Raw genomic sequence first — 27,477 nt, 5'->3', positions numbered from 1 at the left:
TCTCTCTCTCTCTCTCTCTCTCTCTCTCTCTCTCTCTCTCTCCTCTCTCTCCCTCTCTCCCTCTCTCCCTCTCTCCCTCTCTCCCTCTCCCTCTTCCCCTTTACTTTGGGAAGAGATGGTATTGAAGGAAATCAGCCAGCTCTAGCTGTAACTTGTCCTTTGAGTGATAGTGGTCTTTGACCTTAAAAGACACACTAGGAAACACACACTCAGAAATGAGTCACTGAGACTCTCAGTGATTCACTCTCCTCATCTTCACCACATTGGGTCTGTTGAAGGTGATGTAGGGAATCTTGTCTTCTGGAGGTAGAGTGGCCTGCCAACTGCAGATGGTTGTTGTCTGATAGTCCTTACAGGGCAGTGAGATTGTATTGCTGTTGTTACTACTGCTGCCTGCTCAGAGTAAAAGGTGAATGATTTCAGTAGGTTCTTGGTTCATTCAGCTGTGAATTGATTAGTCAATACTGTCTTTTCAACAGTAATTTCTACAAATGTTTACACATGTGCCAGGGAAGCAGGGTGAGAAAACCATGGGGGTGTAAGGTAGGAGAAGAAAGCAGCAGCCGCAGACCCCTTTCCTGTCTGGGTTAGCTTGCATTGTATGGCTGTTAGCTGTCCTCCCTGAACTCTCTTGATACAGCACAAAACAAGTACAGAGGGCGAAGAAAATTGGCCAGCTGGGGTTGTCATTTGTCTTTTGGGTTACAATGATGCAATTGTCAGGCTTTTTACTAGTTGATGTTTCCAATAAACTAACTGCATAGTGACCAGTTTACCCTGGCTAGAAGATGATTGTTTCACAAAGCTAATAATGGCCATTTCCAGCTATGAGGAGCTTGGATTTTCCAGGCTTGGATTCTTCCTTTTACCAGTTGTGGCTTTAAACTCCAGAGTTTAAAGTCTGCTGAGACTTTGGCATGACTTGAAGGTATGAGCCCCTGACATATCTGCCCTTGGACATGGTACCAACTGGCAGAAGGGAGGTACAAATAGCATTTTAATTTGACAGCTAGTTAAAAACAGTGGGTGGAGGGAGAGAGAGAGAGACAGACTTTGTTGCATTTTTGTAATCTTTTACTAAACAAAGCAGAGTTTTAAAATTTGAACTAATTTGAACCTACTGCAGGTCAGGAAATGGAATGAGCAGCCTTGAGGGTGTTTTCCATCACTGGAATTGTTCTAACAAGCAGGATGATCGTGTGTTAGAGATGTAATAGACACCGTTCATACATTGGGTGTAGGAGGTTGGACTTTCTAAAACGTTCAACTTCAAGATTCTTGGCTTTGCTCTTTGCCTTCTAGATGAGAGCTGAAAGGACTGTGGGATGGTCTTGGTCAAATGTTTAAATCTAGATAAATGAGGTATACTTTGGTACCTTTAGTAAGCAGTAACACCTTAGAAGGGAAATGTAACTACCAATTTTCTTTGGGTTGGAAAAATGGGTCAGGACATATGTTACTTTTAACTTACTGAAATTGCAAGTGATTGCAAGAAACTGCTTTTCTGTGATGTTACTGATCAATAAAATGGGATACCCAGTTTGAAGGAGTAGTGATGATGTATTCAAATATAAAATGTTCTCATGTAGCTTCTTGGCAACTAAAACTTTCCATTCCTCTTGGTCAAGTACACTCCTATTTCGAAAACTACTTTGGATACTTACTTGGAGAGATTTTGCACTGGCATTCAGAGGAACATAAACCTTATCAATGGTAGAGTTTTAACAAGGTTAACCTCCAGTAAATGTGATTGACTACCTGCCGAAAGAAAGATTTAAATCAAGGATAACCCACAAATGTCTTAATATTCTTCCATCTTGTTTAGGACTCACTGGGCATTGTTAGAACAGTGGTGAGGCTGCTTTGTTGCCACGGTGACTTGTAAATGTTACCATGGCAACACTTCTATGGAGCACTGCCATAGCACAAACATGATAAATTATGGGATGCATGTGCTGTGAGTCATATGATTGTGCAGCAAGCAAGTGATTTAAGCAAGTGACATGCAGACGCATTCACATCTGTTTAGGTCATGTGACCAGTGCGCACTGGAATATATCTCGCTTTTAGAGTGACACTAAAGTACGTATGATAAGTGCTTTGAATGCCCTTGGCTTGTGATCTTAGAGGCAGTCAGTCCCTCTAACTCATTCCTTCCCCCCTTTTTGTCTTTTCTCCTTCAATGATAATTCTATCTTTGATGAATGAAATGACTTTTGGTGACCGTCAAAGTTGAGGTATTCAGGAACTGGATGCGGAGCCTCTGATTAGCTTACAGATGTGCATCTTAAGGGATCTTCCTGGTTATTCTGTATGGGAGCCCCCAGTATCAGAGAGAGCGAAGATCATACCAGGAAGCATCCTTTTGTTGCTCTAGTTGGGATCAAGATCTTTGTGCTGTGGAAAAACACTGCTGCAAATTGATAACTTACATTTTTCACAACCAGCATAGGGGAGTGAAGTGGCTTGGTTAGGAAGACTAATTTGGAAAATGGCCCAAATGAAGAAAGATGCAGAAGAAACCAATAAGTTACACGTGGGTGGGTATGATTTTGATAAATACGGAAATGAACCTTCTACAGTTCCTTCTGATGGTTTGGTCTGTAGAATAAGAGGCACGTCTAGAGTAATGAACAAAGAAGAAATATGAGCTTCCTTCTGTTATCTGTAAAGAAGTTGATATAGAAAATCAGAATGGGATATTCCTGACAGCATGGTACAGGAGATGACATTTTGAAGGTAATAGAATTTAAAGCTGAAATAGAGATCCTCCAGCTCAGTACTGTTGTAGAATGGAAGAGGAAACTGAGACCTGAGGAAGTTAAGTTTCTTGACCTTTTTTACACAAATTGTAGTACATAGCAAGGACAGTATTCAAATTTGAGTCTTGACTAAATCCAGTGCTTCATTAATTGCTTTTTCAAGTTAAATGGGAAAAGGTAGCAAATCAAACTAAATATATGGGTCCTTTTCCTATACCCCAGGATTTGGACCATGGGATTTTGGGAGGGGGGGTTGGAGTAGTAGGTTGTATATGAAAAGGGATCCCTTTCCAACCTTGGCAACTTTCATCAGAAAGTGATTGCCAGGTAGGTAGGTTGGAGGTATGAGGCACAAACTAGAGAAAATTCTTTTAATTGGTGGCTTCAGAATAGAAGGAGAGAAGAAAATGAGTACTTCCAACCTGGAGTATTTGTACCCTTGTGCAAAGAGGTACACCGAGCATGGACTTTGGGAGTGAGATTGAAATGCTGGTGATGTTGTTAACACTTGCAAAATAAGAATCAGAAGTTGCCAATCTAGGTTGATCTTCTATAGAAAGTACCATTAGTTTTGACCAGTGGTCAGGTAGTTGAGATCAAAGGTTTTCATCAGTGCACTGATTAGTGACAGTTAACTAGATTGCTAATTTCTGTGCAGGAGGGAAAAATGCTGTGGGTATTTCCAACCTTCAATTCATGTTTGGACTTAGGTAAGGGATGGATGGAATCCAGACCATTATTAATGCAGGTGACATTATGAAACCTGTTGATAAAATATTAATAGGGAAATTCATGGAAAGTTGACCTCAAGAAACCTAGGTTGGACTGAATGGGGTGAAGATGAGGGGTCATTATGTGACCTTTTAAGCTTTTTACATGGAGATCTCAGATATTTGAACAGTGCTTGGTGAAGAATAGTTTTTTCACTTTGGCTCTGTCTGGAGAAAAGTCCCTTCAGATGGTTCATGGACTTTGCCAACTGGAGATAATATGTATTTGCTTTTCTCTTTACAAAGCATACAATTGTAAGCAGAATCATTGTATGGGGATGGAAAGGAGAAGAGAAAAGAAGGTGGTCGGCAAGAAGTTTCTCTCATTTTATCCTCGTTCTTAAAGACATGGTCCCCTTAAACTGGAGTTATATCTAAGCTGTACTTGACAGTCATATTTTCAAGACTCCTCCAAAAAGGGTATTTTGCAGAACCCCTCTAAGTTTTTTTTTTTAAACAAAAGCACATTTTAAACTTTTTTTTTTAATTACTGAAAGCCTTCAACATGATGCTTTTAAGGTACTGCTTTTTCAGTTTCCTCACATATAGACTTACTGGCAAAAAGTGTGGCCGGTTGGATCACTCATATAAAGAAAAATAAATTGTTGTAATTAAGATGGATACCATTCTCAAAAATTATATAAAGGAGTTAAAAATAGAGTTGGCCCAAATGTTTGGCATCATCTTTTTACAATAATTTCCATGGCATTTGGATTTTTGGAAGTATTCGGTAGTCTTCTTGGTGGGGGTGGTGAGACTGTTTTTGGAAGACAGCAGGTAAACAGTATTAGCTCTACTTTCTACTTTCAGAGTAACTACTTAGGGGCAGAAGAAAAGAGAGTCTGGATCTGAATTCACAACTCCCTCTGGTTTTCCAGTCTAATTGTACATTTTATGACTTGTGTAAACATTTGCCTAGTTCATGTATTTGTTCTCCCCCCATCCCCCATGTTGCAAGTTTTTTTTAAATTTAGACACCTCCGATATGTCCCAGAGACATTTCGGACTCCACATATCCAGAACAGAATGCCCAGGTTCCAAACATCCGGATCCTCCGTGGCTCCTTACTTTACATATCCTCTGGCTGTTTCTCCCTTTACACCACTTGTATCTGATCCCTTCTCTTTATCTACATGAACAGCTACCACCTTAGTTAAAGCCCTCGTTGCCTCTTGCTGGAATTAGAGCAGTAGCCTCCTACCGATTGATTTTCCCCATTCAAGCCTCTCCCCTCTCCAGTCTATCCTATATCTTACTGTCAAAATAATCTTCCCTAAATGCATATCTGACCACATCACTCTCCTTTACTATAAATTCCCCTGTTTCGTTTTTAAAGCCCTCCACAACCTGGTCCCAGACTCATTGAACTCATTGAACTCCTGTACTGGGACATACAGCCACACTGGCTTTCTCTCTGCTCCCCTCCAATCATCATGCTACTCTCACTCCTTTTCATTGGCTGTTCCTCACTCCTGGAATGCACTCCCTCTTCTCTGCCTCATTGCATCATCCCTCTTGTCCTTCAGAATACAGCTCAAGCACACCCTGTTCTGTGTCAAGTTTTTCTTGATCACCCCTTCCCCTCAACTGCTAGTGACCTCTCTTCAAAACTCCCTTACATTTAGCTACTTTGTATTTTTCTCTTTATATTTATTTTATATATACTTATGTATGTGTTTGTTGACCTATTGTTAGAATGCAAGCTTCTTGCCAGTAGGAATTATTTTATTCATTGTATTTATATCCCCAGAGCCTAGCCCAAAGCCTGGCATGTAGCAGGTACTTAATAAATGCTTGTTGATTAATTGATGTTCCCATTACACAGGACCTCCAACCCAGGCATTTCCTTGAAACACCTCCATTTGGCCTGGTTAGGTCTGAACCTGGTGAGGTTCAGACAAGTTGTAAGGAATGACTTTCTTTAAAATATTAGACTGTTTGATCCAAAGATAGCTCTTACCTTCCAATTTAGATACTATGTACCAGTAAGAACACTTAGGGGTGGTATTTCTGAAGTAACCATTATCAGTATTTGAAAAATACATAGAGGAATATGGAGTGAGAACAAATGCTCTTGTAAAAGTAGGTTTTTGCTCCCTGTGGTGTCTTATGTCAATGGGTTGATGATAATGTGCCAGTATCCAGCTTGATTGGAATGTTGCGTTCACATTTTCTGGGAAAGAAAAGTAGTCTAAAGTAACATACTTGGCTTTACTAGTTACCCATCTTGATTCTTCAGTTCTAGGAGGGGCTTTCTTCTCACACTCCTAGTGCTTAAACATGTACAGTACCTGGTGTATGGGTGTGGGTGTGTACACGAACTCATACTAGATAAAATGGGGCAATAGGATCGGGTTCTTTTGAGCCTGGAGTGATGACATGGTTTTAAGCTCTCCTGAGCTCCTTCATCCCTTGGATTCACTTGGGAAAGCTGCCCTTGATTTTCTGTGTCTTGTTCCTCTGTTGTCACTATCCAGTCTTTCTCCTCTCCCAATCCCTCCCCAGTCTAAGGACTTTGATCAGATTGGTCTGTTGTCCCACATGTTTCCCTCTACCACTTCTGCTGTTCTTCTGCTGCTGTTGGACTTCATTTTGGGGACTCTGCTGTTCTGTTTGTTTCATGAAAAATGGTATTCTTTTCTAAGGCTTCAGTTCTTTAGGCCAGAGAGGAGGAACAGCTGTTTGCCAGTTCCACTGACTCCTGAGCCACGGGTAAATGTTGAGTTTTGCCCTGTTCACAGCCTTCTTTTTTACTACTTCTTAGTTTCTCATCAGCGCTCCTCATTGATATTGACAAGTGAAATCAATAATCAATCAATAAACCTATTTTAAAGTGTGTGGCAGGCACTGGGAATACAAAAACAAAATTAAACAGTCCCTGTCCTCAAGAAGCTTGCATTCTATTTATCTATGGTATCCCTGCTGTAAGGGACAGGGAACTGGTTTTCTTCTATCTGCATTCATCTATTTATTTTAAAGTCAGGGAGAAATTACACATTTTGCCATAAAAAATTCCAGGGCAGACGTGGATATTTATCATTTGAAAAAATGAGTTCTAAGAGGTTCTTTTAAACATTCTAGAGAATTCATTCCTATATCTTCCCACCCCTAAAAGGAAAAAAAGAATATAGAAGAAGGTTTATGCATTATCATACCATTTCAGAAAAGAAGATCCAACTTTCTTTCTCTTAGATGACTACTGTTGCAGGGTTATCCTTTCCTTGGGGGGTTCTGTTTAGGTTTTTGTACTTAAGTATCTGTAACACTTCCCCCCACCCCTAATATTTCCAAGCAGCCTATAAAGATCTGTTCATAATCGATTGGTTTTGGAGAGAGCTACCCCCACAGCCTCTAAACCTACTCTGCCTCCCCTTTATTTTTCCCTTAAGTTTCCTTCTAATGCTCATTTTTTCATGTGGTCATTATTGGGGTTTTTTGCTTTGTTGTTGTTTCTTTCAGGTGATTTTAATAATACAGGGAATAAACTAGATCACTTTGAAGTCCCAGAGGAAAAAGATCTTCACATTGAAAAATGTTTCTTGGAGAGGCAGCCCCTAAGTGAAAGGACTGCAGACCTGCCGACCCCAGACATGCCCCACAGCCCTGGCCCCCGGCTGGACAGAAAACGAAAACTCTCCGGGGAAAGTCTGCAGCCTGATGGCAGCCAACCAGAGGCAGTGGCGGAGGAGCTGCAGGAGGATCCCCTACTGAAAACCAAGAGGAGACGAACCTCCAAAGGTGAGCTCCTCTAGCTTAGGCTGGGCTGGCCTTGGCCTTCCATGCATGGGACTGTGGCAATGTGTGTGGATGTGTGGGTATGGATATGAGGCCCTCACCCCTCCAAATACAGTCTGTGATAGTAAGGAATTACTCATGACAAACCTCCTGAACATTCCTGTGCTTAGCCCTTTGAATTCATGCTGTCTTCATTGGGGAAAAGAAAACTGGCAGAACCCAGTCAGAGTTGGTGGTGAGGCACACATAGCCATGACCATACAGAGAACCACAGTCCACATAACCCTTCAGTGCCTAAAATTGGCAACTAAGCCAAACAAAAGCAAACCCATGATGCCTCACACAACCCACAGAGAAAAAAATGAACCCCTCCCCAGTGTGTAGCAAGGTGCTGAAGCAGAGTCAGTGATGCCCTCCTTCCTCCCCGCAAGTGACTTGTAGCTCATTTTGTTTTTAGACTTTAGTTGAGGGGGCTTTTTGATTAATTTTTAGTTATTTTTCCATTAGATGACTGGCCTGAGAGGGAAATGACAAACAATTCCTCTAACCACTTAGAAGAGCCACATTGTAATGAGGTGACCAACCTGAAGGTGTGCATTGAATTAACAGGGCTCCATCCCAAAAAACAGCGTCACCTGCAGCATCTTAGGGAACTGTGGGAGCAGCAGGTGTCACCACCAGAGAGATCCCCGCCCAGCAAGTTGGGCCGGCAAAGCAGGAAAGATTTAGCTGAGGCTGTGCAGCCAGAGGTCACTGCAAAGGTTAAAGACTGCACCGAAGAAAAGCACCCCAGGAAAAGGTCAGAGGTCAAAAGCAATAGAAGCTGGTCTGAAGAGTCCCTCAGAACAAGTGACAATGTACAAGGTACGCAGAGGCCACTAGGGAACTTGAGTTGGCTTACTCTTAGTAGTGATGCATGCTGGCACCACTATCATGAATGGATGGATCATCTACAGTTCACATATCTATATTCTATACCTATACCCATACAACCCCATTTGTAAAGACCTTACCTCTTTAGAAGAAGTTGACTGCTGAAATGTGCAGGCAAGGGAATTTTTTTTTAATGATAGATCTGTATTAAAATAGAATATATTCTTCTTCCCCCTTTTTTTCCTTTTAAAAACCAAACGGTTTGGTTTGATCATATGACTTAGGAGTGTGCAGGAAAGAACCTTCATTTCTTTGGATGCCTTTTGACACTCAGTAGCTCTGTGGCAGCTTAACTTAAAGGAATGAGGGAAACCATTGTAGGCTGATAGTCCACAGGCTGGGTGAATGCCAGAAATAAAGTTGAAGCAGCACCAAGGAGCTAGCTAATAACTCCATCCCTCCATCCTTAGCCGATCTGCGAGTCTTGATGTTGCAGCACCTAGGCTAGCAATAGGAGTGTCTACTGCTCTTAGATCCCTGCCGCACCTAGGCACAATAGGCAGGGGGGAGGGGAAGAAGGGAGAATTTGCATTTGTGTGCTTGTCAGGCCCTTTAAAATGACTTCCCAGCTACGGGCTTTGTTGGTTAACCTATTTGCTGTTTGAATGTGGGTAATTAAAATATTAATGCTTTGAAAACATAATTGGTATATCTTTAAAAAATGAAGCTGCTTTGGTGATAAGTGTTAACAATACGCCTTTCTTTCAGCACCCGCTTGATCCAACGGTGTAATGCCTTCTTCCTTTCCACCCTTCCCCCCTCTCCCCATTTAGGCTTGCCTGTATTCCCGGTGTCTCCGCACATGAAGAGCCTTTCATCCACCAATGCAAACGGCAAAAGGCAGACTCAGCCAAGCTGTACGCCAGCCTCGAGGCTGGCTGCCAAACAGCAGAAAATTAAAGAAAGCCGGAAGACAGATGTGCTGTGCACAGACGAGGAGGAGGATTTCCAGCCTGCATCCCTGCTGCAGAAATACACCGAGTGTGAGAAGCCATCAGGGAAGCGCCAGTGTAAAACCAAACACTTGACTCCGCAGGAGAGGAGGCGGAGGTCATCTCTGACAGGGGATGATACCACAGATATAGAAAACAACGAGGACAAGGTATCCTTATTAAGAAAAAAGCCCTATTTAAGGTCCTAGTCGTACACTAACTTTGCCTCCTACAGTCACCACCAGCCTACGTCATAATATGCTGTAATAAAGCACCTGTTTTCATTGGCCCCTCCTGAAAACGTAACTTTCCTGTCCTTAAGGTACACAGAGGTCTACTTATTCTCCCAGGAGAAAGTAAAGTTACAAATTTAGCTTTGATAGATTTTCCACCATCCTTCCCCCATTATCCATCCCCCATTCCCTTTTCCCCATGCAGCCTAAAGACAGAATTGTTTTCTGCCCTCAATGAGGTTTATAGCCCATCAGGGAGTGGTGGGAGTGTGGGGGAAGGGTGGTTAAATAGACACCAGTAAATATAACCAGTAAGTGATTCTTTTATTTGTTTTTTAAATTTTTTTTTGGACAGGTCATTGTAACAAGGAGGTTCAGGAAGCGACCAGAGCCAGCTTCAGAGTGCAACTCCTTGCCATCCAAGTTGCAGGAGCAGAAGCTGTATGATCGCCTGCCACAAACTCCCTTGTTACCGTCCTCTCAGTCTGCACAGCTGCCAAGCCCCCCTCAGGAGACCACCCCTACTCGCCCCATGCCACCTGAAGCCCGGAGGCTGATTGTCAATAAGAATGCTGGTGAAACTCTGCTGCAAAGAGCAGCTCGCCTAGGATATGAGGCAAGTCTCACTGTAGAGCATCTGAATTAAAATTCTACTTTTGGGGTCAGAGGGATTGGGGGCACAGGGGCAAAAGATGACAAGTGAGAATGGATGGTTCAGATTCAGAGAATCAGGTATTAGCAAAAAAAAATCTCTGTTGGTTTTGCCTGCGATGTTAGGACATTTGTGGTCCTTTTCTCTTTAAAGAATTATTTGGTGTCTTCAACAAAATAAAGGACTTTCCAATGTTCAGTTGGTGTTCAGGTGTGGGTTCTGGTGTTTAGGCAGGTGGGCTCTCTTAGCATCCTCAAGTTTTGTTGGCTTATCTGTGATATAAAATCTGACATAACCCAGAAGCTTCAGAGCTTGAAGGCTGAAGGGGAATGTTAATGAGCCCTGTTGGATTTTGATTAGTGAAGGGAGGAAAAGTTGTTTGTTTTAGTTTCTGTCCAGCAAACATGTTTACAGATGAAGAGGCATGTGGAAAGTGTTTAGGGTACTTTGCTTTTCAGAACATGGGGCACTTTGGTTGTATAAAGTGAGGTGAAAACATGCAGCTTGATTATGACTGAAAAACCCAATAATTTTGTTGTCTTTTAGTCCTAGACATAGGACTGGAAATAAAAAGGTATCTCTGAAGGGTTGGGTAGCCAATAAAGATGGCAAGAATGGGGTCATCTTATTTGTTGGTGAAATTTTGTCTCTGCTTCCAGTACTGTGGGCTATTCTCTGGTTCTCTAAGGATGTGCAATCTGGTAACTTTGACCATCCTCTCTATTCTATCCTCAGTTCACACCAAAACCAAAATAGTGAGGTTTGGTAGCCTCTGCCAAATATTAAAATTGCCAAGCTGCCTCGCCTGTTGATCTTTTCTTCCACTAACTTCTCTCTAGATCTTCTTTATAACACCCTTACCCTCTCTGTTGTCAGTTTGAATGGTGATAGAACAGTCCACAAAGCAAAGGCATTTTCAGTGTTGGCCGGCATCAGTCCTTAAGGAAGTTAAATGCTGAAATGAAATGTAGTGTTCCAAGCCACAGTTAGGCTTGGAAGCCAAGCTTTTGAATGACTAGGCTTAAAGGATGCATGTGCCCTTTGAAGACTGAGACCCTGGCTCTGAAATTTTTATGCTTTACAGAAATATACTTTTCACTTCTTGACCAACTTTTTGCCTGGTTTGTCATGGTTACTTTCATTTCCTTTAGTAAGAATACTTAACAGGGAGCCTGTAACTCATTTGAGTTCATTTCTGAGGACTGATTGTATATAAAAAAAAACAACTGTGATTTGAATGTACTATAGTGGAAACGCTAGGTAGCTAGAAACTTGGATTCCTGCTCTTTCTGCCACTAAATTTAACTGTTCAACATTGGGGGAAATACTTCATTCTGTGCCCCATCTATAAAAATGATGGTTTGGACTAAACCAATATTTCCCTGTTTTTCATGTAATGTGAATAGGGTTTCTTTGAGAAATTTTCGATGTTCTCCCTATTAGACTTATTTATGATTGCTTAAAGTCAAGAGTTTGGTGTTGGAAAATTTGTATAATTGCTTCTATTTTGCTCCAGTTTCTCTAAAGACCTTCCTTTCCTCCTCCTTATTTTATTTTATAAATTCTCCCCCTCTCCCAAAGCATCTTTATATGTTATATCGATGTATTTTTGAGTCCTGAGGAGTTCCATGACTAAACTACTTTAAGAAATACTAGAGCAGATGATCTCAAAAGGTCTCTTCCAGCTCTAAAATTCTAAGATTCCCAGGAAATGTTCTGGTATATTAATTAGCAGTTTTTTAGTTCAGTTTAGGATTTTTCCCCCCTGATAATTGGTTTGATCCATGCTGTTTTGGGGGGGAAAGTAGCTTAAATGAGTCAGATCAAAACAAAGTCTCATTCCATTAGTTTTAACCAGTTAGCTCCATTGGTTAGAATATGAAAGTATTGAGTAAAAGTTGTCCTTGTGATATTTGAAGACTCTACGTTTTTTATGTGCTCTTGACCAGCTGTCTGGCAAATGTGTGTCAGCCAGTAGTGGGATTGGGTGAGAGATTGAATAATTTACCATATCACTATTAGTGGGGAAGAGGCAATATTGAAAGTCATTGTCCTAAAATCAGCAGTGTTGCCTTCCAGATGCAGGCAGACTATAGTTGTGGATAATTGGACCTGGAGTTTCTCATCTCGAAGGATCTGTGAATCTTAACATTCCACCTACTCCTCTCCCCCCTCTAACCCACAGAAAAACTGAGGCCCAGAGAGATGGCTTTGGCCAAAGTCACATGGGCTACTTAACATTGTCCTTTTCTTCAATAAATAGTAGTAAAATTACACAGAAGTTTGGTAATTTGATCATATCTCTCACCTATCGTTAACTTTGAGTTATTGACCGCCTAGTGTTTTTGGTTGAAGTTCTGTCCTCTTGTTCAGGGCCCAGTCCACTGTGCTCGACTAGTGTTCAGTGCATGGGGGAAAGTGGGGGAAAGAGGGAAAGAGAGAAATGAGGGGGGAAGGAGGGAAAAAAGAGAAGAGATCACACATCAGCATACCATAGGGGAGATAACAGTAGACAAGGTTTGCCACTAACTAGCTTTGTGACTTGGGTCAAATCACTTCTTCTCTGGACCTAGTTTCCTCATTTGTTAAATGTTGGGGTTGGACTAGATATAAACTCTTTCAGATTGTTTCCAACTCTGGCATCCAGTAGTTTTGATTCACTAGAGAATGTCATCATCATTATAGTCTCTTTAACTTTAAGAGTAGAAGAAAATTTCCCAGAAATACAAGGCCTGATCAAAGGTACCAGTGGGGATGATGCTAAAGTGCTCCATCCACGGGAATCTGCACCAGAAGCACAGGTGCAGGCAGGACTTGGAAGTTCCTGGGGGCTTTGAGTTAGAGAAATAACTTTTTATGTGTTTCAGCCACTGACTGCTATTTGGATAGTTATAATTTCATTCCCACATCACTTGCATTCTTACCTTGAATGAATATACTCCATGTAAATTATGCATGTCACTGCTTATTACTTTTGATGCAGTAGCTTAGGCACTTAAAAAAAAGTAGCTGGAAGATTAAATCTTTTAGCATTTAATCAAACTTTCTGAAATACCTTTCAGCATCATATAAAATCCTATTCCAGTTCTTGGGATGATAATGGGGACAGGAGGACTTACACGGCTTTCAACTATGTGAGCTCTAGTTGTGGGGCAATTTACTTCACCCTCTTGTTGAGGATGCATTTAAATGGATAGCTATGGCAAGATACTCAGGTAGTTAGTTTTTGCCATTATGGTTTATTGCTTAGCTGGGAGACCACTTGCAATAAGTGGTCTATTGTCTAATTCTCTGTGTATAAACTGGTTCTTAAATTCCTAAAATGCCCTCTATCTTTAGATACTGCTTTGAATAGACCACCTAAATGGATGTGTCAATTGCCACAGAAGCTATGAAAGCTTTTCCTCAGTTTATAAAAGCTTACATTTCTGAATCTAAAATGTGCCTGTCACCACATGCTTGTACATTTAGTGGTAATGGTTAAATTTTTTATGAATTAAATCATGTTTTTAAAAAAGTTAATGAGGCGTTTAATTAATTAACAATGTTGAGTTTTATGGCCTTTATGGTTACATTTTGTGGTTAATGGCATTCCACTTATAGCTGCTTACCACTGAATTGTCCAACCAAAAAAAAAAACCCTCACCACATTTTGTGAGTGTGTATGCTATCCTTAAAAATATTTTTAAAATTCTAGGTAGGTAGAGTTTACAAACATATCTTGTGTTTGGGTCATAGACTAACTTACAGTTCCAGTTCTGGAAGAGACTTTTGAGAGGTCATATAATCTGCCCCTTAATTTTACACATGAAAAAATTGAGTCCCAGATGTATGAAAAACTTGCCAAAGGTCATGGGGAAGAAGTGGCAGATTGGGGTTTGAATCCAGATCATCTCAACAGTTTTCTGATTTTTAACCATCAGGTTAAAAATGGTCCATGGAGATGTCTTCCTGGGATGGTTAGCTTAGGTAGGGCTGCGATACTTTATAGACTTATTCATTCTAATGAACAATACTGTGTCACTAAATTTAACAGACTGAAGAATTTATCACGATCTCCTGAAATAGCATGTTTTGGGCCCAGGCAGCAGAGAACCCATGGTCTGAGCCTAGCCCCAATGCTCAGCAGCTTGGTGACATCACTGAAGCTTAGCTTCCTTGTCTACAAAATGAAGGGAAGGGAAATAAGCAAAAATATAGCATTTACTATGGGCTAGGGTCTGTGCTAAGTGCTTTTTACAAACATTTATCAAAAGAAGATATTACCTTCCCTGGCCACCTCACAAGTATCTGTGAAAATCTTCATAGATCTTTTTTAATTACCTAAAATTATTTTATTGATTGGGTATATTCTTTCCACCAGAGCAGATTAGTAAAAATTAAAAAGTAAATTTAGTCACCTTCCCCACCCCTCACCCCCCATGGATTCATGGGGCTTTGTGGCCCAACTTTGTACAGTTAAGTAGACTGATCCTTGCATGAAAATTTCTCTAGTTCATTCGAAAGCCTTTTTAGCTTGAGTGAGACCTGTGTAGTGTTTGTGCAAACCTAGGTTCATCTGTATGCACCAGGGGGAAGCATTGGGGGAGGTTCTGAGTAAAGTTTGTGAAAACCATTTAAAATACCATTTGAAGTACTTTGTTCTTTGGTAGAAAGAAAAACCATAAATAAAAAAGTTGATTAGTTGCTGATTTAGTTTGTTTAACTTTATCTTCAAAGCAAAGAGAATTAAATCAATATTAATGCTGGGGGCAAGTTAGGCATGGGGTGGGGATGGAGACAGGAAACTGGGTTCATAAGCCTTAGAAGCAGACTCTCGCTTTGGGCCATCCTAGACCTTAATTATATCTAGCTACTCCAGGTAGAAGTGGAGATTCCAGGTAAAGGCCATAGTTGCTAAACTAATTTGAGTCCTTGAGATTTATTAATAGGGACAATTAAGCTCTTGGTTGATGCACTAGACTTCTGGGATCCGGTTAAATTGATCTGTGCACCAGCAGTAAGTGGCTCCCGCACTTGATCCCAGTGTCATGTGACCAAGTTCCTTTCCTTGGCTGGGGCATGCCACTCATTAGCTTGCTGCAATCCACTTTAGTCTGGTTAGTGAGGGCCTGCTAAAAGAACAGTTTCATGCTGTATCCTAGATACCAGTTCTCAGGTCAGGTGTACTAAGAGCACAGATTATCGTGGGCTTTCCGGCAGATCTCAAACTGAATGAATAAAGATGGGCCATGTGACTCATGGTTTTAGAACCTTGTAGATTGTCTAATCCTTCTCCACCCTCATCTTCTTCAAGATGATCATTTGATTGATCAGCCATGCACTGGTTTAAGATTTTTCATCATTTTCTTAATTGATGTGATTGCAGTTGTTATTAGATGGAAAAGATAAGAGTTTTGAGGATTTCCTTTCAAGTAGGTGTTAGGGGGAAGCCTGTCCACCTGGACCCCAGCAGTCTTGACTGTCACTGGAACTATAAAAAAAGCCACATTGTTCTCCCCAGCCTTCATCGTACTCTAGAAAACTGACAATTTTTTGCTGGGTGTGACTTGTAGGAAAATATTGTAATATGCTTTCTGATGGCAAACATTGTTCTTTGTGTTTGAAAACTTTCTTAATCAAGGTAATAAAAAATTGAATAAATTACTGCTCTGCTTACAGGGAGCGTTTCATATTAATATTTTAGCACTCTAAGGAAGTAAGATTGATAATAGTGATTCTAAGGCAAACTATTTACTCAGAACAAATTCTGGAAAGGGAGGGGCAGGGGAGAAATCAGCTTGTTTCATGTAATTCCTGAAATGTGTAGGTCATGTTGTTGGATATTTTATTTCCTGCCATTACCTTAAGTAAGCAGAAATATTTATATCATTTCCATCACTGGGGTGGAAGAAGGGCTTGAGTGAGGCACATAGGACAGGGTTTTTAGAGTTGTAGCATACAATTCTGGGACCAGTGTTAAAAAAACAAAACTGGTTGACTTGTGTTCTGAAAACCTTTACCTCTGCTTCATGATGTGATTCAGTGTGATCTTCAACCTTTCAGCAAATTTCTTCCAACTCTATCTATAAACAAGACTATGATTCTCTCTGATGCAGTATTTTCTCTTGACAACAACTTTCAGGGCTTTCCCATTTGCCTCAGAACTTCGGGGGGTATTTAACAATTATTAAGCACGTTGTCTCAAATGTCTTAGCCTCTTTAAACAGCCTATTGCTGTACTCTGGACCACAGGCCCTTAAGCCTGATCCTATTGATAGCATATGTGTAACACTACTGCTTACCTTTTGTAGGCCTGCCTTGCCACCAATAGCTTTGTTCTCTCTTCCCAGGAAGTGGTCTTGTACTGTTTGGAAAACAAGGTTTGCGATGTGAACCACCGGGATAATGCAGGCTACTGTGCCCTGCACGAGGCCTGTGCCAGGGGGTGGCTAAGCATCGTTCGGCATCTCCTCGAGTATGGAGCAGATGTCAACTGCAGCGCTCAGGATGGAACCAGGTCAGTAGTGTTTTAGGCTGAGAAATCCTGAATGTGGCCGAGGGAGGTTGTGGGAGGGAGAATGTGTCTGTCTGGGGTAAAAGGGAGGTAAAGGGATTTGTTTCTCTAAAAGTTGAACAGTTACTTCTCTAGGTTCCTGAGTGAACAGATGATTGACACAGGAAGCCTAGGGTATAGCTTGTTCCAACTCTGGACAGAATCAGTAACATCACATTAAATCACTTAATCTACTAAAACTAAAACCATTATGGAAAAGTCATATTCCTGAAGAAATGCTTATTATGTTGGCTTCTAAAATATCCAGATTATTGGTTTCTTTTCAGTGTTTGACTTGGATGTCTTTTTGTCCTTCCTTCCTCCCTCCCTGCCTCTCTCACCTAAAACTTGATCAGACAGCATAAAAAAGTTCTTTGGTGACATTCCCACTGTGATCTCTGTCTGCTGAAAAATAGTCAACAGTGAGGGCTCTGTATAAAGTCTGTATCTCTTACAGGATTGGTCTTGGTTTTAAAATGGGTCATTTCTCTGATATTCTCTTCTTTTTGGTCAGTTGAGATATGGTATGGTCTTGATAATTGTCTTTGATGTATTGTGTTTTGTTGTCGTTTACGAAGTTTAATTGTTTGCAGTGGAGTATCTTATTTGATTTGCTGAAACTAGGTTACTTTTCCATCCTTTTCCTTTACTTCTGGAAGCTCAATAAGCATTTTTCATCAGAAATGCGATAGTTAAGCTTATGTAACTACTTTTGATTGTATCTCCTTTAAATTTTATCATTTTTTGGAGAGCCTTGAATCAATATCATCTCATGGTTTGATAGCTAGATGAAGTCAGAAAAACCTGAGTTCCTGTCAACCTGTGATAGCTCCCTATTCCACTTAATCTTTTAGTTCCTCACGCTTTAGGACTTGGGAATTGAACCATTCCAATTCTTTTTAATTCTTTCGTTTTCAGTTATTGGGTGGCTTTAGAGTTGTCTATTCAACAAGTATTTTCTAGATATATCTACTAGTACTAGTAAATGTTATAGGGCATGCAGAGAGTTGCTGATGGCTAAGTCTTCTTTCTTAAGTTTTAACTGTCTTCAATATATAGATTCATTCGAACTTAATTTAAAACTGATATGTGTCATCTTAGGCTAAAAGCACTCAATTCTTTTTTTTAAACGTGTATTTCAAAGCAAATTACATAGAGTGAAAGTTTATGTTTGTAAGACGCTTAACACAATTCATCAGAGTGGAGGCACATCGGAGGATAAGGAACAGAAGAGACACAGCTGTCTTGTAGTTTTTGGAATGCTATGAAAGTAGCTAGGTTATTAAAAGACTAAAAACAAAAATAAGTAGGGGGCAAACAGGAAGAAAATGGAAAGTATGCCCAGGTCTTTTCACAGTCTGTCAGCAGAGTAGGGATTGACCGCTAACAGTGTGCCTTTAACAGTTACCCCAAGCCAAAACTTTTCCATGTCAGCAGCTTTCTAGGCATGTGATCCAACCCTTTTTGAAATGATCTAAATAAGAGTTCAGTTCAAGGAGGATTCGTAAGTTTCAATGTAAACATTTCACATTATTTTCCTAAAATTGACAAAAGGAAGAAGCCTCATGGATAGTGCATTCAGTCAATTCACATGTGAATGGTGGGCCAAGGAGCAATACTGTCACAAAACGACTTCCTGGTGCTCAGTTGGAAAACAACCACTTGTAGTGAGCCCTGACAGAAAAGAGAATTTTTTAGTTACTATTTTAGGAGGCTGATAATTTGGAATCATTCTTAGTGCAATATCCAGGAGATTTCCTCTACTCCCGCCCTTACCCCCTCTGCCTCCCAAAAGTTTTTTTGTTTCTCAGGGCTTTAGTGATTGTTTGAGTTTTGTCACTGATTATGAGAATTAGGAACATTGCTTGTCCCTCAAGAAGGAACTTACTGACTGATTTGCTTTGGCTTGCTTGTTAGAGGCATGAGAGCACATCTTGAAAAGTCATTTGGTTTTAACTTCCTGGTAGTGGGTAGGCCGCTATCTCAGACATGTAGGAATCTACTTTTGTAAAGTCTTAGCCTTGTATGGTAGTTGCTCCCCCTTTCTTTGCAGAGATGGGTCTAGAACTCTACACCCGACTTTTTGTTCTCTGTTGGTTAGTTTTGCTGAATTTTGTCTGTTCTTCTTTGTTTTGTTTGTTTGTTTTAGTTCATTTTTTGCTTTTTGGAGGGGGGAATACAGGGCAATTGGGGTTAAGTGACTTGCCCAAGGTCACATGGCTAATAAGTGTTAAGTGTCTGAGGCCAGATTTGAACTCAGGTCCTCCTGACTCCAGGGCCAGTGCTCTATTCACTGTGCCACCTAGCTGCCCCAACCAGTACAAATCTTAATAAATTCTTATATTTGATAGGAAACTGAGGCTCAGAAAAGTCAAGTGACTTGCCCTGACCAGGGTCATATAGCCAGCATCAAAATGAGGCTTCCAGTAAAGGCTCAGCGGTGTCTCTACAGCAGCATTCACGATGCCCTCAGCATTTACTTTTTAGAGGGGGAAAATGTCTTTTTGTTGCTTCCTCTTTTGCCTTGTTGAATGGTTTTTTGTCTGAGCAGGAGACAAAGGGGGAAGCTAGGCTGTGTCTTGACCCCTTGCTTCCCCAAAGACTTCAGATCTTTACTTATAGTCTTTAGCTCCTGAGTATTTACTTTTTGTCATTCCATGTTCTCACTGTTTAGGCCTTACCTATGTTTTGTATTCTTCAATGGTTTTCCTGGCCCTTTCTCATACCTAGGTCAGTGTCCTCCTTACCCCTTACCCTGGCAATGGTTCCCCACACTCCTCCTCCCCTCTCTTTTTTCCCTAGGAATAGATAGCATGATCTGTGTGTATGTGTATACATGCACATACATTACTATACAAGTGTACACAGAGAACAGGTTCAAACATCTTGAATTACTTTTACAGTTACTCGTTAATTTTAGTATCCCAAGTACCATTCTTCATCATAGCAACCAGCAGTGGTCTCCGTCCTCATCATTCAACTAGATTGGTGGAATTTCCTATATTGTACCTAAGTCTTTTTGCTAGGGGTTACTGGAGGGGGATGCATAGGAATGCGTTTTCAGGTTCTTCCAGTTCCAGTAAGTCTTATGAATACAAAGACATAAGTCATTTTTAAAATCATGTCTCAAATTTGTCTTTCAGGATATTGTGACTTTTGCCCAGCTTTAGGGAATTTGCTCTTGGAGCCTAAATGTAGTGGAAACGACACTGGACTTGGGAGTTGATGGACCTGGCCCTCTAACCTTTGCTCTGCCACTTACCCTTCTTTGTGACCTTAAACGAGTCATTTAACCTCTTGGCTTTAGTTTCCTTAACTATAAAATGAGTAGGTTGGACTAAATTATTTCCAAAGGTTTCTTTCATTTTTACAGTTAGTCATTCTATGTGCATAGACTTGGTTCGTGTATATTTTTAAAAGTTAATGAGTTGATTGTGCCTTAGGAACATGCAAAAAAAATTTTTTTGAAGATCATCGAATAATTTTAAATGCAAAATAGTGGTAATTTAAAACTTAATGTTTTCTTGTGACCATTTTTGGCCTCATCGGCATCATTTGGCATTATGACTGACTACAAAACTTCTGTATTCTCTAGAAAGTATAAATTGAAAATCTGCTTTAGCACATTTACATCCTGACCAGGGTCTTACTTAATGGTCAAGAAGAAAAATGTATTTCAGAGGGAACCTTATGAAAGTTCTGTGTCAGATTCTCCTCCCCTTCTTTCCACTCCTATCTCCTGCAGCCTTTTTTTTGCACTATTTTTTTTTTTTTTTTTTTGTTTCTGGTCTGGCCAAAGGAGCCTCCTTGCTCTTCCTCACCCATTCCATTCTTTCTCCTGTCAGCCTTTGCATGGGTTGTCAGTCTCCTGTGCAGCAAACAGACTTCCTCCTTACCTCCCCCTCTAAGGATTCCAACCTTCCTTCAGTGCTCAGCTCCAGAACACATCACTGTGAAGCCTTTCTTTTTCCTTCCTTCCAACTCCCTAGCTGCTGGTGCCCTTTACCTTGACTATGCTTAATTTTCATACTTGCTTTATGTCCGTCTGTATATCTGTCATATTGCCCCTGGAGAATGTAAGCTCATTGAGGGCAGATTTCCATTTAAAGACATGCTTGATAAATGCTTGTGTTAATTGATTGTTGGAACTCATTAGGTCAGAGGTGTTCAGGTGTACGTTCTGATATGTACTTCAAAGATCTGTCTCTAGAATAGAACACTGGATTCTGTATTTCATTGTGGCTTGTTGTGAGCTAGCTGTCTACTACTGAAATCTTTTTAGGTTTCTGTAGGCAGCCACATGAAGCTCAGATTCTGTTAAATTAAAAGCTTCCTTCCAAGCCTGTTCGCCCTGGCTGGTGATTAGGTATAGGCAGGCATACCTGTCTCTTGGCCTCTATCCTTACTGAGCTATTTCCTCTCCATTATACAAAATCCTGGTTTTTTTAACTTGATATTCTTTCTACTTCCTGTTTCTCTCATGTTCCTTCCCCTGGTTTCTTTGCTCATGGACTGGTGAATAATATGTATAGGGTGTTTGATGTCTATTACTGAAGGTCAGACTCTCATATAACTTAACTAATTAACATAATTTTAACTCTATTTTCCTTTAAAATGTAACTATACTTAAACGCAGAGGGTTGAGTTGTTTGGGTTTTTGTTTATAACAATGGCAGATATATTATTTGGTTTATAACACTATCATACTCATGCCCATTTTTAAAATCACTTAAACCTTTTTTCATGAGAAATTCCTAGATGAGGAATGACTCTATGGCTAAAGGTGAGGAATGATGGATCCCAAAAAGAAGAATACTTACTAAGCTGAACACCAAATGCTGTCTTTCCTAGGCCTATCCATGATGCAGTAGAAAATGATCATTTGGAAATAGTTCGCCTCCTTCTTTCTTATGGTGCTGATCCAACCCTTGCCACGTACTCAGGTAGAACAATCGTGAAAATGACACACAGTGAACTAATGGAGCTATTTCTAACAGGTGGGTAATTCTGTGAAGTTTGGCAAAGAACATTACTAAAATACTTTTATCTAAAGTGTACCAGATTGTGGCTATTTGACAACACAGTTTTTGAATGGAGGGCAATTGGGGTGAGAGAAAAGTCTTCAGAACTTTAAACTTAATTCTTAAGAATACAGAATCCTATTTATTTGGGAATTCCAGTATAATGTAGCATATTTACTCTCTTGACAGATAACTTAACGTGGAAATATTTTCCATATTCTCTTTCTGATGCTATGAGAAGAATATTACTAAGACACCAAAAAGAGTATTTTTTTAAAAGCAATTGGGGTTAAGTAACTTGCTTAAGATTACATGGCCAGTTATTTTTGTGTGGGTGCCAAGTATCTGAGGCCAGAACCGATCCCGGGTCTCCCGACTCCAGGGCTAGCGCTGTTACTCACTGTGCCACCTGGCTACCCCAAAGAGTATTTTTTTGATACTGTAGAGATATTTACTTGGGACACAGAGGGTACTTAATAAATATTTACTACCTAATTTGCACCTGGTTTTTTATTTTTAATAAAACCCAGTTTTAAGTTTTACACAGAAAAGAACAGCATATAGAGTTAGTTACATTTTAGAAAATTTTAGCATTGGGAATTTAAAACTCTCTGATGTGTTGTAAACAAGTATCTCTAGAGTGAAGGCTCCTAAACTGTTGTCTCAGTACCCTTAATGTATGCTTTAAAAGATCCTGAAATTTAAGATCTAAAATCAGTTTTAAAACTCTAAGGTGGGGTGGATAGCCAAATTTATTACTGTTCCAAGTAGCTTAACTAACTGATTCTACCTTAAAGTTGGTGGGTCTAAGATTTTCATGCTTACCAAAAAAAGAGAATGGGATTGTTTGAATACTTATTGTGCCTCTGGGAGGGAAATATGTAGAACTATATTTTCTAAAATTCTGCTTTTTCATAGTTCAAGCCAAGTTACACGTTTATCTTAGAGACATTTGGGGGGAGGGGGAGGAAAAAGGACTGAGCAAAGGATTAATTGATATTTCTTTTGTGGAATAAAAGTGAACAGAAGAGGATGTATATGGTGCAGAAGTGCAGGCTCTGTATATCATATGTGCATGGATACTCTGAAAAGTCCACAGCCCTACTAAATCTGCCAACGTTTCTCCTCATCAGTATGGTTTTTGTTTTATTTTTTTCTTTCTCTCCCTAGAGTATTTAACTGACCTGCAAGGTCGAAGTGGGGATGACCCTGGTGTCTGTTGGGATTTCTATGGCAGCTCTGTGTGTGGTGAGCAAATGTTATTCTTTTATTTTTGTCTGATCTAAGTGAGTTTCAAAACATTCCTTGCTTATCCAAAACCTTCTTCCCCTCCCCACTACACTCCCACCTTGTCCCCTTTTACTCTACCAGTCAGTGTTAGGAAAGGGAAAGGTTCTGATTTTATTTATTGTCACTTACTAGGCTACATGTGAAACTTTCCTATTACTTATAGATTCTTTTCCTTGCTCTCTGTCTCTCCCCTGCCCCCACGCCCCCCCTTCCTTAACAAAAGATCCAAGTGATGAATCTGGGTTTGACGTACTGGCCAATCCCCCTGGCCCAGAAGATGATGATGATGAAGAGGTCTTCAGTGATGTGTTTGAGTTTGAATTTTCAGAGGGACCTCTCTTGCCATGTTATAATATCCAAGTATCTCTCTCTCAGGGGTAAGTATTGACATTACTTGATTGAAAAATGATTGAAAAGGGCTTGTGGTGGCAGGAGTTAGACAGAGATCTTTAAAAACAGGTGGAGTAGGTGAGCTGAGTATTAAATACTGATGTGTCTCTCTTTGTGCAATAGATATTCTCCAGCAAAGTTGCTCATAAATTTACTAAAGGGACTTATTACTTAATGAAATACCTTTGGAAAGAAAACAATTGTTCCAACAATATTTTATTTGCTTTATGAATTGGATATCCTTCATATAACCAGGTAGCACAGTGATTAAGAGCACCAGCTCCAGTGTTGGGATGACCTGGGGATCAAATCCGGGCTCATATACTCAGCACCACACCCAGAAATAACTGGCTGTGTAACTTTGAGCAAGTTACTTAACCCAGATTGCTTAAAAAATAAATAAATAAAAATAATAAAAGGGGAGAGAGATCAGAAAGCTAGCACACCATCCTGTGAAACATTCAGAAAGTATATGTTCTCTAATGTGAATATAGTGCTCTGAGGTGGAGAGTGGTCAGTATCGGGCCTTTTCCTCAGAGTTGGCAGTCCAAGTATACTAGCATTATCCCCATTCTACAGGTGAAGAAATTGAGGTTTTTGTGTCTAGGATCACACACCTCTTAAGTATCTGAAGCAAGAATTCAACCCAGGCCTGATGATTCCAAGTCCTCCAGGGACCAGATACAAAGCCAGAATAGAAGTGGGAAAAGTCCATAGTTTGTCTTTTATGTTACCTCGATCTGTGCTTGTTAAACCTCTGCACCTGCATTATACTAGATTTCCCTGTGTAGCAGAGCAGTATGTCTTCTATGCTGATCAATCCTGACAATGTGTAATCTTCCTCAAATCCTAATTTTAGGGACCTCCTCTTTCCAAGGTATAGTTGTAAAAAAATTTTCAAAGAATTTATGTTGCCTCTTCCTTCCCCTTCTCCTATTTACAAACTTAGACAGCACCAAAAACTACCTGTTCTCTTTCAAGAATATTGTCATAGTAGGGTCTTAACTGCAGGCCCTAAATCCTGGGTAAAAAGCCAGTGTTTCACCTATTTATGACACAAGGTAAAGAGATGTAACTTACATGTGGACTAAATCTCCAAAAGAATCTTCAGGAGGAATGACTGTATAGTCTTCCTCAAATGTTGTTTGGAAAGTCCCTTCAGTGTGCTGTTAAGTAAGTGTGTTGGTGATTACAGTTTACAGATGATCTAGTTAGCTAAAAAGACTGAAGATAAACTTGTTTCTTTTTCATCTTTTGTAGCTTTCCTCACCTATTGTGGAAATTAGTTAACTTCACAGTAGATGTCAGATCTTACACCCCTCACCCCCACATTTCAATATGGATGTAGAATGAAATGAATGACATATTTATGCAGTTGGTGCTGGTGTTGAGTTGTAGAAATAGATCACTTGGGGACAATTTTTTTACTTCACAACATGACACTGAACATTTTTTTGGTCCCAACATAATTGCATTGGTGTAAGGAACTCTTAGTAACAGATGCAAAAGGACAGCTGCCTTGCCACTGAGAGGCTTAGAGAGTTGCTTGGGACACCTGACAGGTTCAGTGACTTTTCTCACAGTCACAGTATGTGCCAGACAAGACTTGAACTTGGGCCTTCCTAACTGAAACCCTATCTTTGGTATAAAAAAAAAAACAGCTCTTCCCTCAAAACCTGGCAGGGAAGTGTATCTTTATTGTTGGTGATTTGGGTTTTATTTGGGGGGGGGGGTGTTGGGGGTTTCTTGTCTGAGGGGGGAGGGTTACCAGGGATTAAAAGGTCATTGAATGGTCAACGGAGATCTAAGATTCAATGCCATTAAAGCTGTAATGTAATTTAAATTGTCTAAGGAACCCTACCTCTTTACAAGGTACAAAAAATGTAGAGTGCTTGCCCTCTGATTCTGTAGGGCATTCTGTTCCTCCTACACTCCTCAGATCTTTGCCTGACTCTTAAAAAGGAGCAGCAATACAGTTTCCCCCTAAAACAAAAACCCTGGAAAATGTGTTAATCTTTAATTAGCTCCATTCATCTCTTGAACCTTCACTTTGACACCCATGGAGTTAATGTGTCTTCATGAAGGATTTCCAGTACAGGCATTTAGGAGAATTCTCTGATGCAAAGAGCATTGAACTTGTAAATGAAAGTTTTGTGTTAGATTGATTGTATGACTTTGGGCAAGCCGCTTTACTTCTCTGAGACTAAGTTTCCTAATTTGTAACATGAGGGTTTACAAATATATTTCTTATCGGCCTTATATAAGGTTGATCAAATGAGGTGATTTATGTGAATACAGGAATGATACTGAAAATAAGGTTTGGTGGTATCATTAGTTGTCCATTTTTTACGTTAAAGTTAGGATGCTTATTGGCTGGTTCTTTTACCTTTTTGTCAGCTTGAGGAGAATTTGTACGGTGTCCTGAACTTGGGGGCCAGGGATCACCAAGATAGTCTGAGGTAGACCCACCCAGTGTCAGAGAGTCAAATAATGTACTTAGGCCAGTGTTCTCATAGCCTCTAAAAGTGATTGACTTTCTCCCCAGTTTGAGTTGTTTACCTGACATGTTAGATAGTTCCCTGTTATTTAAAGGCACTTTTAATTTTGCCAGTAACTCAAGTACTTGTCTTCCTTTAAATTTTCTTTAGGCCCCGAAACTGGTTATTGCTCTCAGATGTGGTCAAGAAATTGAAAATGTCGTCCCGAATATTCAGGTGCAATTTTCCAAATGTGGAAATTGTCACCATTGCAGAGGCAGAGTTTTACAAACAGACATCTCTGAGTCAGTTGTTTTCATGCCCTAAGGACCTTGAAGTCTTCAATCCTGAAAGCAAGGAATTGTTGGACTTAGTAGAATTTACAGCTGAACTTCAGAATCTCCTTGGGTCCTCAATAGAATGGCTACATCCAGATGAAGACCTTCTCCCTGAGGTTCATTGGTGAAACCCACAGGTCGCTTAATGTACAGTACATAAGTTGTTAATTCTTTTGCTTTATGTATATGTGTTATATTACAATTGTTTCTGTAAAGAAAGGACACTATTACATATGAAAATATCTTTCCTTTATATAAGAAATGAATTCCAGTTGGAAGGACTTTGAAAGAATTTTTTTTAAAGTAACTTTAATCAGTTTTTATGAAAATTGTTATATAATGTTTCTTTACTTTTAAATGCACACATGCTTTGGGATAAGTTTTGTTTTTACTTGGAACACTTTTTTTTTTTTTAAAGGAAAAATATTCACACATTGACTTTGTTTCATACAAAGCACTGATGACCATGATTTTTATAAGTGACATGATCAAAGTCATGTGGCCTGTTTGGGAGAATGAATTTGATAAAAAAAAAAGGCACTTCATGATATTATTTTTTATGTTTTGTTTACAGAATTGCCTGCTTTGGCCAGGTAAATGCTATTGGATATAATCCAGTAGTTTGTAATATAAATTAAAACCATATCCATACACAGCAACTAATTGTATGAACTTTTATATCCTAATTTAAAAGCTGTGAAATTAGTTTTCACGCATCAAACCGGATTGTTTATATATGTTTAAACATTTTATGCTCTTATTTAAAGAAGACTTTGAGCTATTTTTTCTGTACCTTGTAAAATATTGGAAAAAACTAACATAATATGTTGAGGTTGCTTGGAGATGTACATAAAACTAAAATTTTCTGAATTGTGTGTTTATGTTTGAAATCTGTGTTTTAACTTTGTAAGTAAATTCTTCTGCCTTTGTATTTATATTTTACAAAATTTTTCTTAAAAGGCAATAAAACTGTTGAGAACATTGAAGTAACTTGTGTCTGGTGTGTTTCTAAAATGAACTATAAATTTCATTGTTACTGTCATTGGCGGGGTGTGGGAACTGTGAAGGTGAAATGAATAGATGGAGAAGTTTACAGGCAGCCTTTCTAGATGCCCTAATTAGGCATCTAAAGATGATGATTGGTACATTCTAAGGAACTGAATCCAGAACAAACTAATCATAGCAGTCAATAGCCAGCATTTTTTTATATTGTTTTGAGGTTTACATAGCACTTTATAAATATGTTCTCATTTTGTTCTCACTACACCCCTAGAAGGTAGATGCTGTTGTTATCCCCATTTTACAAGTAAGGGAAACAGAGACAGGTTGAGTGATTTGCCTAGTACAAAACAAGTGACTACATTTGTCAACTTTTAATTTGGTTTCTGAGTCCAAAAAGTAATAATCAT

At 39.7% G+C, this 27,477-nt stretch overlaps 1 protein-coding gene across 14 annotated transcripts in view; it reads left to right on the top strand.

Annotated features, from left to right (window-relative positions):
* BCOR (BCL6 corepressor) overlaps positions 1 to 27,054 on the top strand; it is a 158,849-nt gene extending 131,795 nt beyond the window's left edge. For 10 of the 14 annotated variants that reach the window (XM_069065695.1, XM_069065694.1, XM_069065692.1 and 7 more), the window contains 9 exons: positions 6,992 to 7,270; positions 7,775 to 8,131; positions 8,974 to 9,302; positions 9,721 to 9,981; positions 16,350 to 16,516; positions 21,404 to 21,549; positions 22,744 to 22,821; positions 23,087 to 23,240; positions 25,902 to 27,054. In XM_069065695.1, coding sequence (XP_068921796.1) covers positions 6,992 to 7,270; positions 7,775 to 8,131; positions 8,974 to 9,302; positions 9,721 to 9,981; positions 16,350 to 16,516; positions 21,404 to 21,549; positions 22,744 to 22,821; positions 23,087 to 23,240; positions 25,902 to 26,196 — 2,066 coding nt within the window. In that variant the 3' untranslated portion in view covers positions 26,197 to 27,054. Of the gene's footprint in view, positions 1 to 6,991; positions 7,271 to 7,774; positions 8,132 to 8,973; positions 9,303 to 9,720; positions 9,986 to 16,349; positions 16,517 to 21,403; positions 21,550 to 22,743; positions 22,822 to 23,086; positions 23,241 to 25,901 lie in introns of all 14 variants that reach the window. The other 4 variants (XM_069065701.1, XM_069065700.1, XM_069065698.1 and 1 more) reach the window with 3 other exon arrangements.
* Positions 27,055 to 27,477: the final 423 nt, after the last annotated feature.

The sequence above is a fragment of the Petaurus breviceps genome, unplaced genomic scaffold (genome assembly GCF_028583685.1).
Source record: "Petaurus breviceps papuanus isolate PSGF00001 unplaced genomic scaffold, PetGlider_PUasm1.0 90700, whole genome shotgun sequence".
NCBI classification, from domain to species: domain Eukaryota; kingdom Metazoa; phylum Chordata; class Mammalia; order Diprotodontia; family Petauridae; genus Petaurus; species Petaurus breviceps.
This window is presented reverse-complemented; position numbering and strand designations above follow the sequence as displayed.